A 15,090-nucleotide genomic window follows, 5' to 3' on the forward strand; every position below is an offset into this window, starting at 1 on the left:
GACTATACAAAAGAGAAACTTCTGAAGTTTTAAGAAAACAAACCTGCCTTTGCTTTGTTCCGGATGATGAATGGGCTCTTCAGGTTTAGGGCGGGCCCTTTTCTCACATTCAGTCTTTATTAAAGTGTCATAGGTAACTCTGATTGAAACAACTGCTCTATTCTCTTTTTACATTTTTCTACATACGTGATCTTGCAAAAACTGATGAAAGTAAGTTAAGAACCCTTGTAAACTGTTCCATTTCTACCCATTTCCTTGCTACGGTTTTTGATTGATAGATTTTAATGCAGCAGCAGTGTTTTCTGAGGAAGGATTACAATGCACAAATCACAGCCACCATGACTGAAGTGAACCGCAGCGGATCTGTGGTGATCACGGGTGTCTTTCAGACACAGAGTAGAAGCAGAATAAGTATTTGTTGGAGGAATACAATGCATGAGTGCAGTGCGTCTAAATTTTCTTTAGGGACATTTTTAAGGCAGGCAAAGGATTTTAATTTTATTCCACTGAGGTAGTTTGACCCATGACCCTAAAGCCTAATGGTGAAGCTTCTTTCTGTTCAGGATTTACGAGACCGCCTCTGGGACATCTGCGATGCCCGGAAGGAAGAGGCGGAGCAGGAGCGTCTGGACATCATTAACAAGAGCTGGTTCCAGGATTCCACCGGAATAACGATGAACCATTTCTTCTCCCTGATGCAGGTAAGAGCGCCGGTCACAATGACACAGACTCTTCCCTCCACAGCCACGTCATTCCTTGTGCAACGATTGCTTTGGGAAGTTAAGGGGTCTGTTCAGGGCTGATTTTACTCACAGCACTCTGCCAGCCCTGAGCTCCAGCTTGCCCAGGAAGTTAGCTGAAATAAATGATTTTGGCCCCTGCCAAACAAGCACCAGAATTGGGAGCATCTCAAGCCATCATTCATCAGCTCTACTTCCAGGTGGCCTAGAGGTGTGGAGGGTAACCCAGAGATGATGTCTCTACTGGTTGTTACCTGGTCAGCCTCTCATAGCAGACACCCAAGGTGACCAGCTGAAGCCCAGGAAAGCATCCCTGCCACAAAGCATGGGCTAGATCAGACTCAGCAAGCATTTGACTCAAGAAAAAAGTATATGTCTGAATTGGAAAAGCAGCCCACTCATTAGAACAATCTGATTAACTTATATTGCAGCCTGTTAAATAGAAAATCACTCTGGACAGAAAGACCAGCATTAATTTTATTCCAAAACTACTATTAATAATAAGGGAGAAAACGCAGACCAAGCATGGATACCCAGCTCTGCCAAGATAAGTATGGAGAGTTTTTAAGAGCTGGAATAGGGGTGAGGGGCAAGTAATAGGACATCTGTGTTTTCTCATTGGCCTTGCTGAAAAGGAGAGTAAATGTTTTCCAATCTTCATGACAAGAGGGAGTTTACCACTTGGACAAGTCACCCTCCAAAGCTAGGGGAAGAGCTTAGAGAGAAGGGGGCTCTCTTCTTGATCAAAGAGATGGTTCCCAGGTCCCAGAGAAAAATAGTTCTGGGTCCTAAAACTGGAAAGAAGCTCTTTAAAAGACTTACATCTCAAAGACACAGAGAAATGATTTACAAGTTTTCCACAGTCAATGGTCTAAGAACAGGGAGGTCAGGAGCCTAGAATTAGGAAGAGAACTGTCTGAAATTTAGTCAAGCTGAGGGGAATATAAAGGCTGTCATGGTCAAGTCATGTCTACATGAGTATTTTTTCATAAGAGAATAACATTAAGGATGGAGAATGGAAAGGGGGACATTTCTAGTTTTAAGCTGATTAACTTACATGAGCAGCTCCTGCAGGAAATGAGAATATTTAATTGACAATCACCAGAGCTAGCATATAGTAGGTGTTCCATAAATGCTTGTTCAATAAATGACCGTGAATGCTAGTACTTTCAAGTTTCACAGGGACACACCAGTGACAGATTTAGACCACAGGAGGCCTGAAAAGTCATCAGAGGCCTGAGAGGCAGGAACAGCCTCATCAATTACTAACTCTGGGATCCAGATGGGAGCTACAAGACGTAGATTGTGCAAAGGATTAAAGTGAGACACCCAAGCAGCCAAAACCAGTCTGGGTAGCATCCCAGGACACCAGTTTAGGCAAGCAGAGATTGCATGTTGGAACAGGTGTGTCAAAAGCTTATAGCAGAAATAACTGAAATCCAATAGTGCACGTAAAAGTAATAGAGAGTTTTTGTGAATCATTAGTCTAAGCAATACATACCTCTTTTGGAAATGGTATAACTCTTACAGCTCAACAATACCTATATTTAAGTCTCACACCCTGAGAAACTGAATCTACATCCAAACCAACTAGGAGAAAAGAAGGTAACAGCTTATAGGACAAGTTTTCTACAAAATAAATTTTAGAAAATGCTATTCTAGATTATTTCTAAGATTCCTTTCAAAACTAAGATTTTCATGACAAAAATAATCAGAAAGCATTGTTTAACTAGGTATCGTAAACACGAGCAGAATCTTGATCGATTCTGCTTATCTGAGAATATTAGACATAGAATGACATCTTATTCATAGTTAGCTATATATGAATCAAATTATGCCCCTTAATCTTTTATATAAAATAATATAACGAGGTCTCAAGTACCTATTGTATAAAATAAGATCTACTGAACTTAATCATAAAGAGTTCAGTTCTCTAAGTTAAGGAGGAAATAATTTCCTGATTTTTAAAGTTACTTGCCAAATAATGTAAAGCTATAATTTAATGACAATAATTTTTTATAACCTTGCAACACATTCCTTCAATTTCTCAAAGTTATTCATCAATATCCAATTTGTACAAATTGAGTTTACATTTGCATGTGACTAATTTTAAGTGTGATATTGTACAGGTTCTCATGAATATAGTTTACAAGACTCATTTTCTCTCTACTGCTTTACCAAATTTAAGCACAACAGGTACACACACTTACTGTCAGACTATGAAATTAGTTCACATATGAATGTTTTAAAATTCAACTTGTTTCTTTAGTCAAGGAAAGAGAAAAATGTTTACTTTTTCTAATCATTTCAAAAAGCTAGTTTGAAAAATTATTTAAATATATATACTTATGTTTAAAACCCAAGTAGAGTATTTAAATATGTTCCATAATTTTTAATAATATGAGAATGGTAATCTTACTGTATAACATAGTTTCAAATTAACCAAATAGATTTTTTTCTGTTTCATTCATTTAGCTAGAAAAGTTTAATAATGCAGAAAATAGCTTTTCAGGAGCAATTTGGCATAGCTTTTCAATATCAAAACAAATTTATTGAAACGATTCTTGTTGTTTGCAGACTACAGTGCAAAGCAGACATTTATTTGTTCCAAACGGTGACTACGACAATACAAGACTATTTTGTAATGTTTTATAAAATAAATAGCAATGGTAATTGCTTGATAAATATAAGGATCCCTTCATAAATACCCTTGGGTTAGGTTTAGCTAAGGGCTTTGAACACTAGGTAAATTTCATTCTCTTTAGGAAAGATGCTTTCTGTAATTAACTAGCTATGATGGAATACACTGAATAAGAGCTTCAGTCTTTAAGCCCTCAGGTATTGGTTTAAGTACACCCACTAACTAAAGCAAAGTCTGGAGGTCACATTTACACAGCCAAAGAGAAGCACGGATATGACAGCTCGTCTGACACCTAATGAGAGAACAGGTTGGAAAACTCATGGTCTACAATTATGTATTTGGAACTGTGCAGGGTCTCACTACATGTGTGTTTCATCGTTACTGCAAAAGGAAATGACGTGGCTGGCACGGAGTCACTTGTGAATAACTGATGCCACCTTGCCACCAGCTCCTCAAGGCACCTACTGGCAAAGCCAGCAGAGGGGTTTCACTGTGAGCATAGGAGTGACCTCCCTACCTTACATACTGAGCAAGAATGGAAACTAAAAAGAAAACACTCCCTCATCTCTTTACCTTACTTTTTGTCGTTTCTCCATAACTAGAGAACCAAAACCTAGTCTTATTTTGTATTTCAGTTTATGGTATTTGCATCTGTATCTGTATGTTTTATGTATATGTATAATATTTTGGTATCTCAAATTAACTAACATGTTACCTCTGACAGAAGACACTCAAATGTTTGTTAATGTATTAGTTGATGGGGAGACAGGAAGAATTCTTAATGTCAAAATAGTAATTTATACTACTTCAGACATCATACAATCTTTTGTCACAATATTGAGAGACATAGAAATGTCAACTTATTAAGTGAAATCATACTCAATGAGTACAGAGAACACAAAGTCACCAGTTTTCTTTAATTTTTATGAAATTTTACATATATACCTATAGCTAATTCTCTTTCTTAATCTCCAGAAAATTGACTTCAACATAAATGTTTTAAAATAGTGCTCACAGAGCTTAATGGAAAATATATACAGATCAGTTTGTTTTTTGTTGGGTATTAACATTCATATTTGCTGTTAAAGGCAGAGCTGAACCGTTTCCAAGATACAAAGAGACTCCTTCAAGATTATTACAGGGGAATGGAATGCAAAATCCCAACAGAGGAGACTAAGAGATTTACTCGCATCCCATTGGTCCAACTGGATAGTAAAGACATTTTGGAAAACCAAGTTAGGTAAGGCAAGCTATCGTGTTGCACTGTAATTGGTCTGAACATAAAGCTTTGTGATTTTATATTGAATTCCACTAATAAAAGCCACATGCCTGTAAATACAAATCCAAAATTCAACAAAAGCTCTAAAAACTGAACATTTTTTCTAACTTTGACTTAAGACTATTGATATGCATTATTTGTTCCACTTATAGTGAATATTTACTCATTCGTGCTACAGAGTTATAGAGTGTATTGTTATGGAGTGCTTCCAACAGATTCTGCCGGGGATATTCGAGAGTATACAGTACATATGAATTCTGAATTCTGAAATACTATTGACCCCACAAGTTTCCAGTAAGGGATTGTGAACCTCTACCACTAATGAAAAGTCCCAAGCCGTTGTGTGTGTGTGTGTGTGCACGTTGCATCATGTAAATGAAAATGGAAGGGGGTTATGAGGCTTTCGCAGGTAAGGAAGTTGAGAAATAGTAACAACTTAGTCACATGAGACCAAAAGACTTATTAATAGTCTAACTTCAGATTCCTGCCAGCAAGAAAATTAACTTGGTGGTAAGGGTGGGACAAAAATTTTATTTTTAGCCAAAAAATAAAACTCAGAATTCTTAAAAATTATATGAATTAATAAATAATTTACTAAAATAGAATTAAGAATTAAAGTAATATTTTTTCATGACTGGTAAGCACATTGAGAGAAAATAAGAAACTGTAGATATGATGAGGGGAAAAGAAGTTATGTTTTAAAAATAATATACAAGCACTAAACATTAAATTTAAATTTCCAAGGAAATATGTTATGTATTATAGATTGAAATAGTGTATGTACCTTATTTTTCAAGCATACTCAGTCGATATATGTAGCAGGGGTTGCTCAAACTAAATGTGGGGTGGTGAATATGTTTTGAAGTCAGATAGATCTAGTTTCAATCCTGGGTCTGTTATTTACTAGCTATATGTAAATAAAATAAGACAAAATTTACTGTTTTGGAATGCCACCCCAACGCTCTCAAGCCTTGATTTTCTTATCTGTAAAGTAGGGTTGTTGTGAAGATCAAAGAAAATGAAACCCTCAGAGCACTTAGTACCATGTTTGGGAATCAGAAGACTTGAGACAGTCCCAATGATTCTCATAAGTGGTGACTATTATTGTTATTGCATAATGTGACAATAAACTATTCTTTCTTACATGCACTGTTTTAATTGTATGGCATGTTCTTGCTTTTTTTTTTTCCCTCCCTGATTGCAGACAGAATTTGAAATGTCCTGAGCACGAAAGGGTTAAACAGTGATCTGAGGCCCATTTCTTCTCTCTAGACCCCTGCCATCTAGTCCCATTGTGTCCCTGTCAGGCCCAGGTGTCAACAAGAAAACACAGGAAGGAAAGTTTATACTCTCTTCCTGATACAAATACAAGAGAAATGTTTAACTCAGCAAGCTACTGAAAGAGAACTTTGAAATTAAAAACAATGAACAATTCCAAAGGCAATACGAACCATCAGAACCATCAAAAGAGGCCAGATTTCAATGTCTACAGTAGCAGCGCATTCTGTTCTTAGCACAAAATAACAAGTCAGGCATAATGGGGATGCTATTAATGTTAGTTAGAAGAATGAGGCAGGCAAAAGAACAGCCAGTTCTTATTTTCTGCAGAACAACTCTGCACCAATCTTAACCTCAAATCACTTCTGTAAGTATCTACAAGAACTCTCAATCAGTGTATCAACCAACCCACCAACCACCACAGTCTAACATAAGGAAAGAAGCAGTGTCAAGCATTTGCACAAAGCTTGTCAATTTTATTCCTTCAACAACCTAATAATAATAATAATTAAAAATTAGTTAACTAATAATAATTACTAACAATTAGTAACAATAATATTGATACAATTATTGTTGTATTTGTATTATTCCAAGAGGAACGGAGCCTCAGAAAGTCAAGTGGCATGCCCCAGTTCACATCTACTGATAGGCAGAGCTAGCTAGACCGGAGTTATTTCCCAGGAAATGAATCCTAACCCGAAATTCATTTTCTAACCAATAGGCCACCACCACTGCTGTGCTCCAAAGCAAGATGTTGGAAAATGCATGTTGTGCTATATTAAACATTTAGAGACGATCCCACAACCGTGTGTCTGAGACTGAGATTTATTTAGCATTACTTGATTATTGAGTGTAAATTGTCCTTGTGAGTGGACGTGCACGGAGTAGTAGATCCTCAACACGTTGCCTTTATAGGCACTGTAAACGGTCAGAATTCCAAGCACTCTAAGAATCAAAGAGCCAAGTTCAAGAAATCTCATCTGATGCTTCAAAACAAGGCCAGCTAATTGTCTGCTAGGGTTCAGTCAGCTTTCTGAATCATTGCTCTGCTTCCCAGCAGCGTGAGTCTGCCAAACCAAACGCCTGCTCCTATTATTGCTCCTGACTCTTATCCACCAGCGTCTGCAAAGGCGTCTTCAGAGCTCCTCTCTCCCCACTCCTCACCAAGCTGAAAGTTTTCGCACTTTCTATCACAGAGGTGGATCCCAGTCACAAAGAGCATCCTGCTCTGTTGATCTCTCCTGCCTCGGTTAGCCTTCCAGGTCCCGGGATCCTTAGGGGCTAGAATGTTCTCAGGGCAGCTCTGAAATCTCTACATGGAGAAGCCATATGGTTGAGAGAAAGGGGAGGGAGAGTTTAACTTTGTGTTCTCACAGCACTTTACAAAACAAAGAGACAGGCTTCATCAACCATATATTCAAGGATGGGGAGGCTGCTGGAGCTCTTTCATACCCACAACCAGCAGAACATCTTTGCCTAACTGGGACATCCCTTTGCAGACCTCATATCTGTCACGTCCTGGTTTTTAACTGTTCATTTCGAGAAGCCAAAGACTAGTCATCTTAAAGAAGTGATACCCAGATCTATGTGGTGTGCTTTTCTATGACTGATTTCCTACTTGTCTGAAGTTTGTGCCCTGGATAAATTTTAAAATTGCATTTCTTCATAATTGCCATTGTTTAATCCTCCTCCTCACAATTACTGAGAATGAAACCTGAAAATTCTGTTTTATCATTGTTTGTTTCTAGTTTCCCCTTGTTTATAAGATGTTCTAGACCCCCCAAATTTGAATGCAGTCTTTTAAAGTCTTTTCTTCGTTTAAAGAGTTCTTCCAGGAAAACTTTGAAAATTGAGATTAAAGCAAGATAACAAAATTCACAAGGTAACATGGTCATGAAAATAGAGTTCTGTTAAACAAAATTTTTATAAATTTTTGTTTGTTTGTTTTCCAAAGAATTCCTCTAGTTTCTCGAATATCTATTTCTCCGGATTCAGCTACATCCAGATCAAAACCAAAAACCATACTGAAAGGCAAGATCGATTACTCGCTAGAAAAAGTAGAGTCGAACTTTGAGGCAGATGAGAAGTTGGTGATGGACACCTGGCAGCAGGCTTCTTTAGCAGTATCCCACATGGTAAGCTGTGATTGTTATTATATTTTCTTTCAGTAATAACCATTGGTTCGTTAAGTACCAATGTTGATAATATGCTATGAATAAAAAATTTACACGATGTTTGCAAACGTTGTATAAATTTATACCTCCCATTTTTTTTTCTGAAGGAAATAGAAAGTGAAACAATTCAAACAGCAAATATATGAGATCAAGAAAGGTGTGAATCAATATTTATATTATTTTCCATGTTGAGACAAGCAAGGTTCCAAATGCAGGGGTCTAAGGGCCAATCAGAAAATGGCAATGAGGCAAGTCAAGTATAAGGCAATAAGGAGGGGTAGGACTGTGGCCAAGAAGCAATCACACCCCCTGTCTAAAGAGGTATATCCTACTTGGCCCTAGCCAACTTTGCCATTTGAGAATTTTAGAAGATTTTCTAATTTTACAAGAAAAGCCAGAAATTCAGATTTTCATGTCAAATCTGCTGATTTTAACATGTTAGAAATGAAATCAAATTTTTAAAAAATTACGGAGCCAAGCAAAACATACATATACCCTACAGGCCTTTAGTTTAAAACCTCTCCTAGGCATTTTACATAAGTCACCTATGGGGTAAGTATTACCAAGATGATCCAGATGAATAAAAAAGGTTAATAGATTTTCAAAGAATATGTTATTCATAAGAATATGGTAATGCTCCTCCATTATCAACTCAAGAGGAGAATGAGATAGTGCGATGACCTCCAGCAGCCAGCGTAAAATTTTAAATATTTGATGTAGAGGCCCAGGACTCCATAGCTTGGCTGGTACCACCTGGTACCCTCTCATAAACCGACTAGATATTGCCTCCTGCATATTCCATGGGCATTAACCATTTCAACACTTTGGCTAATGCCATTCTCTCTCGTAAATTATCCTCTTCCTTCCATTTGCTTAAATCCTGTACTTTCTTAAATTCTTCAGAACCATTTCCGACCTTGATTCCTAACCAGTTGGTTGCCTGTTTTCCTGAAGCACTAGGCTTCTGTGATCCTACGCTTTGCCAATCCTTGTACCAGTTATCGTCTCTCCCACTCATTTGGCTCTTCTTATATAGATTATTAGTTGTAATTTTTATTTTGTTGGTTATTTTCCTAAATACATAACTAGATTATAAAACTCTTTATATACCTTGCACCTAGTATAACGTCCAAATTTAATGTAACACTAAGTCCCCAAAACAGTCTTCAGATGTCACTGCTACCACACTGATGACACTGCTGTTAATATTAGTGCCGGTGGCAATGACGGTGATGATCCCTGTGAAGACCACAACAGCTACTAAGCACCAGGCAGTGGGGAACCAGATCTTGGAATTCAAGAAAAAAATACAAATTATTCTTTTTATTGCCAATCGAGCTACCTAAACATGATTTACAAGTCTTGTGAGCCACATTAAAATTACCTGGGGGAAATGACATTTTAAAATATGATGTGCAGACATTTAAAATTTCTAACACGTTCTCAGAAACAGAATATCTATAATACAACACAATGAGCACTGGCTGTCCCTCTTAATTAAGCCGTATGATTTTAGAAAAAAGATGAGTCTTCAATTCAATTCCTTATCTGTAACATGGAAGGCATTCTACCTACCTTTCCTTTCTCGCATGGTCGAAAAGATTTAATAAAATATGAAAGTGTTTGAGAAATTATAAATAAAATAGATCATTATGCTAAGAAATTCATTCAAAATGGTACTATTTTCCTCATGAACCTTTAAAAACCACATAGAAAATATAGGAGAAAGGATTGTTTAGTAATTACTATTACTTGTAATTGTATCCGAATCCTGCTTTTATATTTCTAATAGACTTTTATGACTTGGAGGCCGCATGACCTTCAGGAATATTTTGAGTTCCAAATGAGATATGCGTGATTCAGTAAATGGTTGCAGAGACAATACCAGCTGAGATTAGTGCAGCTGCAATGCAAACACTTTTACACAGGCTTTCTTCCACACGGCAGGGTACCAGGAATAACTATTTACTATGCTATGTTAATTTTTAGCAAACCTTTCTTGTAATTAGCAAGTACGCAATGATTTCAAAGAAACAAGTCATATTTAACACCCAGAATGTCAAGGTATTATTTCCAGAGTTTCTTCAGTCTTACAGGTTGGATTGCTAGAAGTATTGTGAATTATATTAAATTTTTTTTTTTGAGAAAGGTCCAAAGGTCTTTGAAGGAAAGTAGACGGAAAAATGTAGATGACGGTAATTATCATCATCATCATCACCAACACAAGGTTGTTTAGAAGGGAGAAAAATCCAATTTCAAAGGAAATTGCTAACTTACCATACTTTGCAAGAACAGATTCAAAAGTGAATTGCTTTCAATTTAGGGGAGAACATTAACAAGTCTGCTTTCAGCTTTACCAAGAATTTGGAAGTACAGTATATATCATGAAATCCATTTTTATCAAAAGAGCATCTGATTAAAAAAACAACACAATACTGGCTTGATCTCTAAAACCGATCCATAATCCCTCCAAGTTTCTGCTGATATTGAAGAAGCCATGGGTGTATTCTATGGAATACGATTATTTTAAAAGAAAGTCCATCAATGGATCAGCATTTCCTGGGCATCCCCTGTGAGCACAGCATGGTGCCAACAGCTATGGAGAACACCAAGAAGTAGAACCAGCTCGGCTCATGGGAGCCTCAAAGCCCTTTTGGAGGGTAGATTGATGCTTAACACTCACAGAACAGCTGGGGACGATCACATGCTGAGCCGTGGGGTAGCAATAAATTGGAGAAGGCAAGAATCAGCTGGTCTATCCTGCCCCCTCCAACACTAAGCTTCTTTGAGGGCAGACATTGTGCCTTTTTTGGTTCACTTCAACCCAGCTCCCTCTTTCTCCTCCTAGCCCCTTCCTCAGTTCTCCCCAGAAATGATATCAGCTTGGACACGGTAAGCACTTAAATAAGTAAGTAAGTAAGTAAGTAAGTAAGTAAGTAAATAAATGAATGAATGAATGAATGAATAAATAAATAAATTAAATAAATAAATTCGCGTGGACCGCCGTTTCCTCGGCAGTCGCCTTACTGAGATTTTAAAGTTTTGAGCCATATGTGGCTCCTGCCTCCAGAGCGTGTGGAGCTTTTCCCTCTTCCTTTTGGGAGTCTTTTCTCAGCTCTCATTTCTTAGGGTACAGCCATAAATACCCTTCACCTCTCCAGGGACAGGGGAACTTAATGCAAAAGATCCAATCTTTCTATCGCCATGATCCCAGCTGCACAAGCCTCAAGACAAGGTTTTTCTGCTGCCCTGAAGCACAGAGCCAGCCTCAGAGAAGAGCTAGAGAGATCCTAGCAGTACCCTGGCCCTCCCCATTCACTGGCTGTTATGGGGTGGCCACACAACCAATCCCTCAAACCAGGATACGTGTGAGAATGAAATGAAGGAGTTTCTGAGATGGAAAGAAGCTCAAAGTCCCCTGAGTTGAGGAAGCTAAGAAGCAACAACGAGGTTGGCCTGCAGGACAGGTCACCTTCCCAAACACTGCACCTCCCAGGGATGACGTCCAGTGCTAGAGCACAATGGAAGCCCAGGATTCGAGTGTCCGGAGCCCAGTTAATGTAGGGCATGTATTCCCAAAACTTGTTCAGGGAGCATGAAAAATTCTTACCCATTTTATACATAAAGCATAGATATACATTAAATACACACACAAAAAAGATACAATCTATTCTGCAGCATTAAAACTTCATGGAGGGGGATGTGATTGGGAGAAACTGTCTTAAGAACTCCATAGGGAGTCAGTAATGAAAAAAAAAAAAAAGACCGAAAAACGTTGATACAGGGGAATGCCACAGATTGAAGGTCAAGAGATGACAGGAACTTGGAAGAACGGGGGCTATAAAATCCATAGGGTCTGAGATTTAAAAGAAAGGAATATTTATATAACCACGGATCTGTCACAGTCTGGAGGTGGCACCGAGGAAACATAGGGTCCATTCATCGCAAGCAGGGCTTGAAAAAGTGAGCAGCCTCCACACTGATGGCCATGGGGAAGCCGCATCTTGGGACAGAGCCAGGTTTCTATTTCGGTCAAATATCAAAGTGCGTGTTCTGTAAAGAAAATGCATGGCATGGTTGTTTGCAGTGGAATGAGGTTTCAGTGGAGTTGCGTGAGGAGTAAATCCAAATGGTTATCGTGTTTCATAGACATTGCCTTAACTGAAATACTGCTCTTTATACAACCAGGTGGCTGCTGAAATTCATCAGAGGCTCCTGGAAGAAGAAAAAGAAAACCAGCCAGCAGAAACAAAAGAAAAGTCTCCCCAGATGAGTGCAAATAAAAAAGCCAAAAAGGAACAAGCTAAGAAAAAAAAGGAGGACAAAAAAGAAAAAGGTATTCCTGGTTTTAGCATCCAGAACAATGGATGCTTAAAACTCTCCCTGGTAGAAAACCAGCATTTCGCCAAGCACACTACTAAGCCACTGGGATTAGCACCACCATTCATCAGGTTTAACGTTGAAATCCAGACCTCTGTGAACTATGGTGTTAGTCGGCAAATCATATTGCATTCCAGTCCCACCTAACTTATTTATCCAAATAGCCAAGTGTATCCAGGGTAAGAGTAGCCTCAAAGACAGTCCTGAACATATTAAAAGAATTCCAAGATGACACTATGTAATCTGAAAAGTGTGTGCAAAGTGTCTGCTCCAGTAACAAAGAGAAGATTAAATGCTAATTGTGTATGTGTGTGTGTGTGTGTGTGTGTGTGGAAGATTAAATGCTAATTGTGTGTGTGTGTGTGTGTGTGTGTGTGTGTGTGAGAGAGAGAGAGAGAGAGAGAGAGACAGAGACAGAGAGACAGAGAGACAGAGAGACAGAGAGTTAGTTTAAAGTTTAATTTAAGGTTTAATGCAGGATTCAGGTTTTAGTCAAGCAAGTCCTTCTCTCCCGGAGGCCTCCTGCCTAAATCTCTGCCTCAGAGGCACAATGGAAAGTAAAGAGGAAGGAAAGCCCAGATTGAGAGAGAGCGCCAGTTAGCCTCAGGGATAAGCTCCCCACAAACATTATCCTCCCCTCTGATGTTTCTACTTGTACATTTTTGAAGTGACTAATGGCAAGAGAGGAAGAAATGGAGAGCATGGGCAAAAGTCACTCGACTCATCAATTGCTCATAATGTGTGTTAGGCGCCTGCTATGTGAAACGCACTATGATGGTTGCTAAGGACACAATGATAAACTTAAAAATAAAAACAGGGTCCTTGCTCTGATAGACCTGTACTCTAGCTGCAGAAATAGACATTTGACCAATCACTGCTCTTTGGTAGGGGAGGAGCAAAGTCACCTCACCCCATCTGTGAGGATAGGCAAATACCTCCCAGATGGAGGGCATTGGAGCAGCCGCGAGTAGGAGTTCAGACAAAGCCCTGATGGAAGGAGGTGGGGAGGCCAGAGTTAGGATGGTGGCACTTGAAGCAAAGGGAAGAGCAGCACCACAATAAGAATCCACTTTAGTCCATCTCAAAAAATACAAAGAAAAGATATAAGCATTATTTGAAGGAAATGCTTCAATATACTTTAATGAAGTAATTAGTTGAGTCCGATGTCTTAAATCCAGAAAGTTGAAGTTCTCTTTCATCTGTAACTTTTACATACATCCACTCTTTCAGTTAATGCATCTTATTATAATTTCTTTGTTTACGTTCATGTCTTCTTCAAAATATTTGAACCCTTCGAGGTCAAGCCTTCAATACGATTTACCGAACTAAGAAGAATTGTGTAAATTGGGTCTGCAACTAGAATCACACTGCCAAATTTCAAATACTGACAAATTTTTTTCTAATTCTCTTATGTAATCCCTGAAATAATTGTAGTTGTGTTAAAAGATAACGAAGTAAACTACAGATTCTTGACCATCAGCTACTTTTCGCCCAGGTCTTCTCGAGTTTATAATCTGGTCCTTTCTAAATGAGGACATAGGAAACACTTGGCTGATACCAGTCACCCTACATAGTGGCCCTTTCGGCAGGTGCCTAAAGGCATCCACGATGTGCTTGGGTTTGCTAATTTCTGTCCCCAGAGTCCGAATCGCAGCCTCTTTGGAGTCAGAAACCATGTCTTCACCTGCTGCGCACCTCATTTTCCCACGATGCTACACAAATGGGCCATTGTTTTGTGCGACTAGCCTAGACTCTACGTGGAGAATTCTCGAGGAAAGGCTGCAGTATTTCATCGCTCGCACTATCAGGACCAGGGTTTCTCCTTTCCAAATCACCAGGGGTTTATGGCCCTACGCAGTTCACTCTGTACTCATTTTCTCCAAGTACCACATGCGTACCCTTGCGTGTTGTAAGTTTACTGAGTGTTGTGTTGTTGCCCTTTCAGGCAAATCATCACCTGCCGTAGAAGCCGCTCCGACTCCGACGGCAGTGGTAACTGCAGAGGAGATTGCCAAAATGGAAAAGAAAAACGAACTGAGACTCAAAATAAAGGAGGAACATCTTGCTGCCCTGCAATTTGAAGGTAGCAATTGGAGAGAACTAAGATGATAATTTTCAGTAGAAAGTAGACCAGAAGGCAAACAGCCCACGCCTCCTCAAACTATGTCTGCGAGGATACGAAGCAAACAATGCAAAGGACAGCATTCAGTTAGTTGTTTCCATGTAACCACGTGAAAACTAGATTTGACTGTCGTGTAACCATGTGCTAGGATCTCAACAGGAGACAGAGTTTGGAAAGGGATTAGGAGAGCACCCGCAGTAATTAAAATCTCAAAGAATAGAAACAAAAAGAACATTTTAGAGGTGGCGTGATTTTACAAGTTGTAAGAAGGCTTGAGGGTGCCGAGGCTGGTGATTTTCTATTACAATAAGAATAATTTGGGCATTCAATAGAAAAATAAACCCGAGGCAAAGGTACACAGGCCCTGAAAGTGAGTTCTTGGGAGCAGAGGCCGTAGGAGAGCCAGCCCCAGGTCGGTGACGTTCAAGGGCCTCCTTCTCTTTGGGTAGCCACGACTCTGCAATACTGTCTCCTGG

General features: G+C 38.9%; 1 protein-coding gene across 1 annotated transcript in view; it reads left to right on the forward strand.

The window, feature by feature from the left end:
- SPEF2 (sperm flagellar 2) overlaps positions 1-15,090 on the forward strand; it is a 137,144-nt gene that overhangs the window by 82,871 nt on the left and 39,183 nt on the right. The window contains exons 24-28 of the mRNA XM_015593958.2: positions 564-701; positions 4,470-4,621; positions 7,893-8,073; positions 12,301-12,448; positions 14,438-14,575. Of these exons, the coding sequence (XP_015449444.1) occupies positions 564-701; positions 4,470-4,621; positions 7,893-8,073; positions 12,301-12,448; positions 14,438-14,575 (757 nt within the window). The remainder of the gene's footprint in view (positions 1-563; positions 702-4,469; positions 4,622-7,892; positions 8,074-12,300; positions 12,449-14,437; positions 14,576-15,090) is intronic.

The sequence above is a fragment of the Pteropus alecto genome, unplaced genomic scaffold (genome assembly GCF_000325575.1).
Source record: "Pteropus alecto unplaced genomic scaffold, ASM32557v1 scaffold127, whole genome shotgun sequence".
Classification (NCBI taxonomy): Eukaryota; Metazoa; Chordata; class Mammalia; order Chiroptera; family Pteropodidae; genus Pteropus; species Pteropus alecto.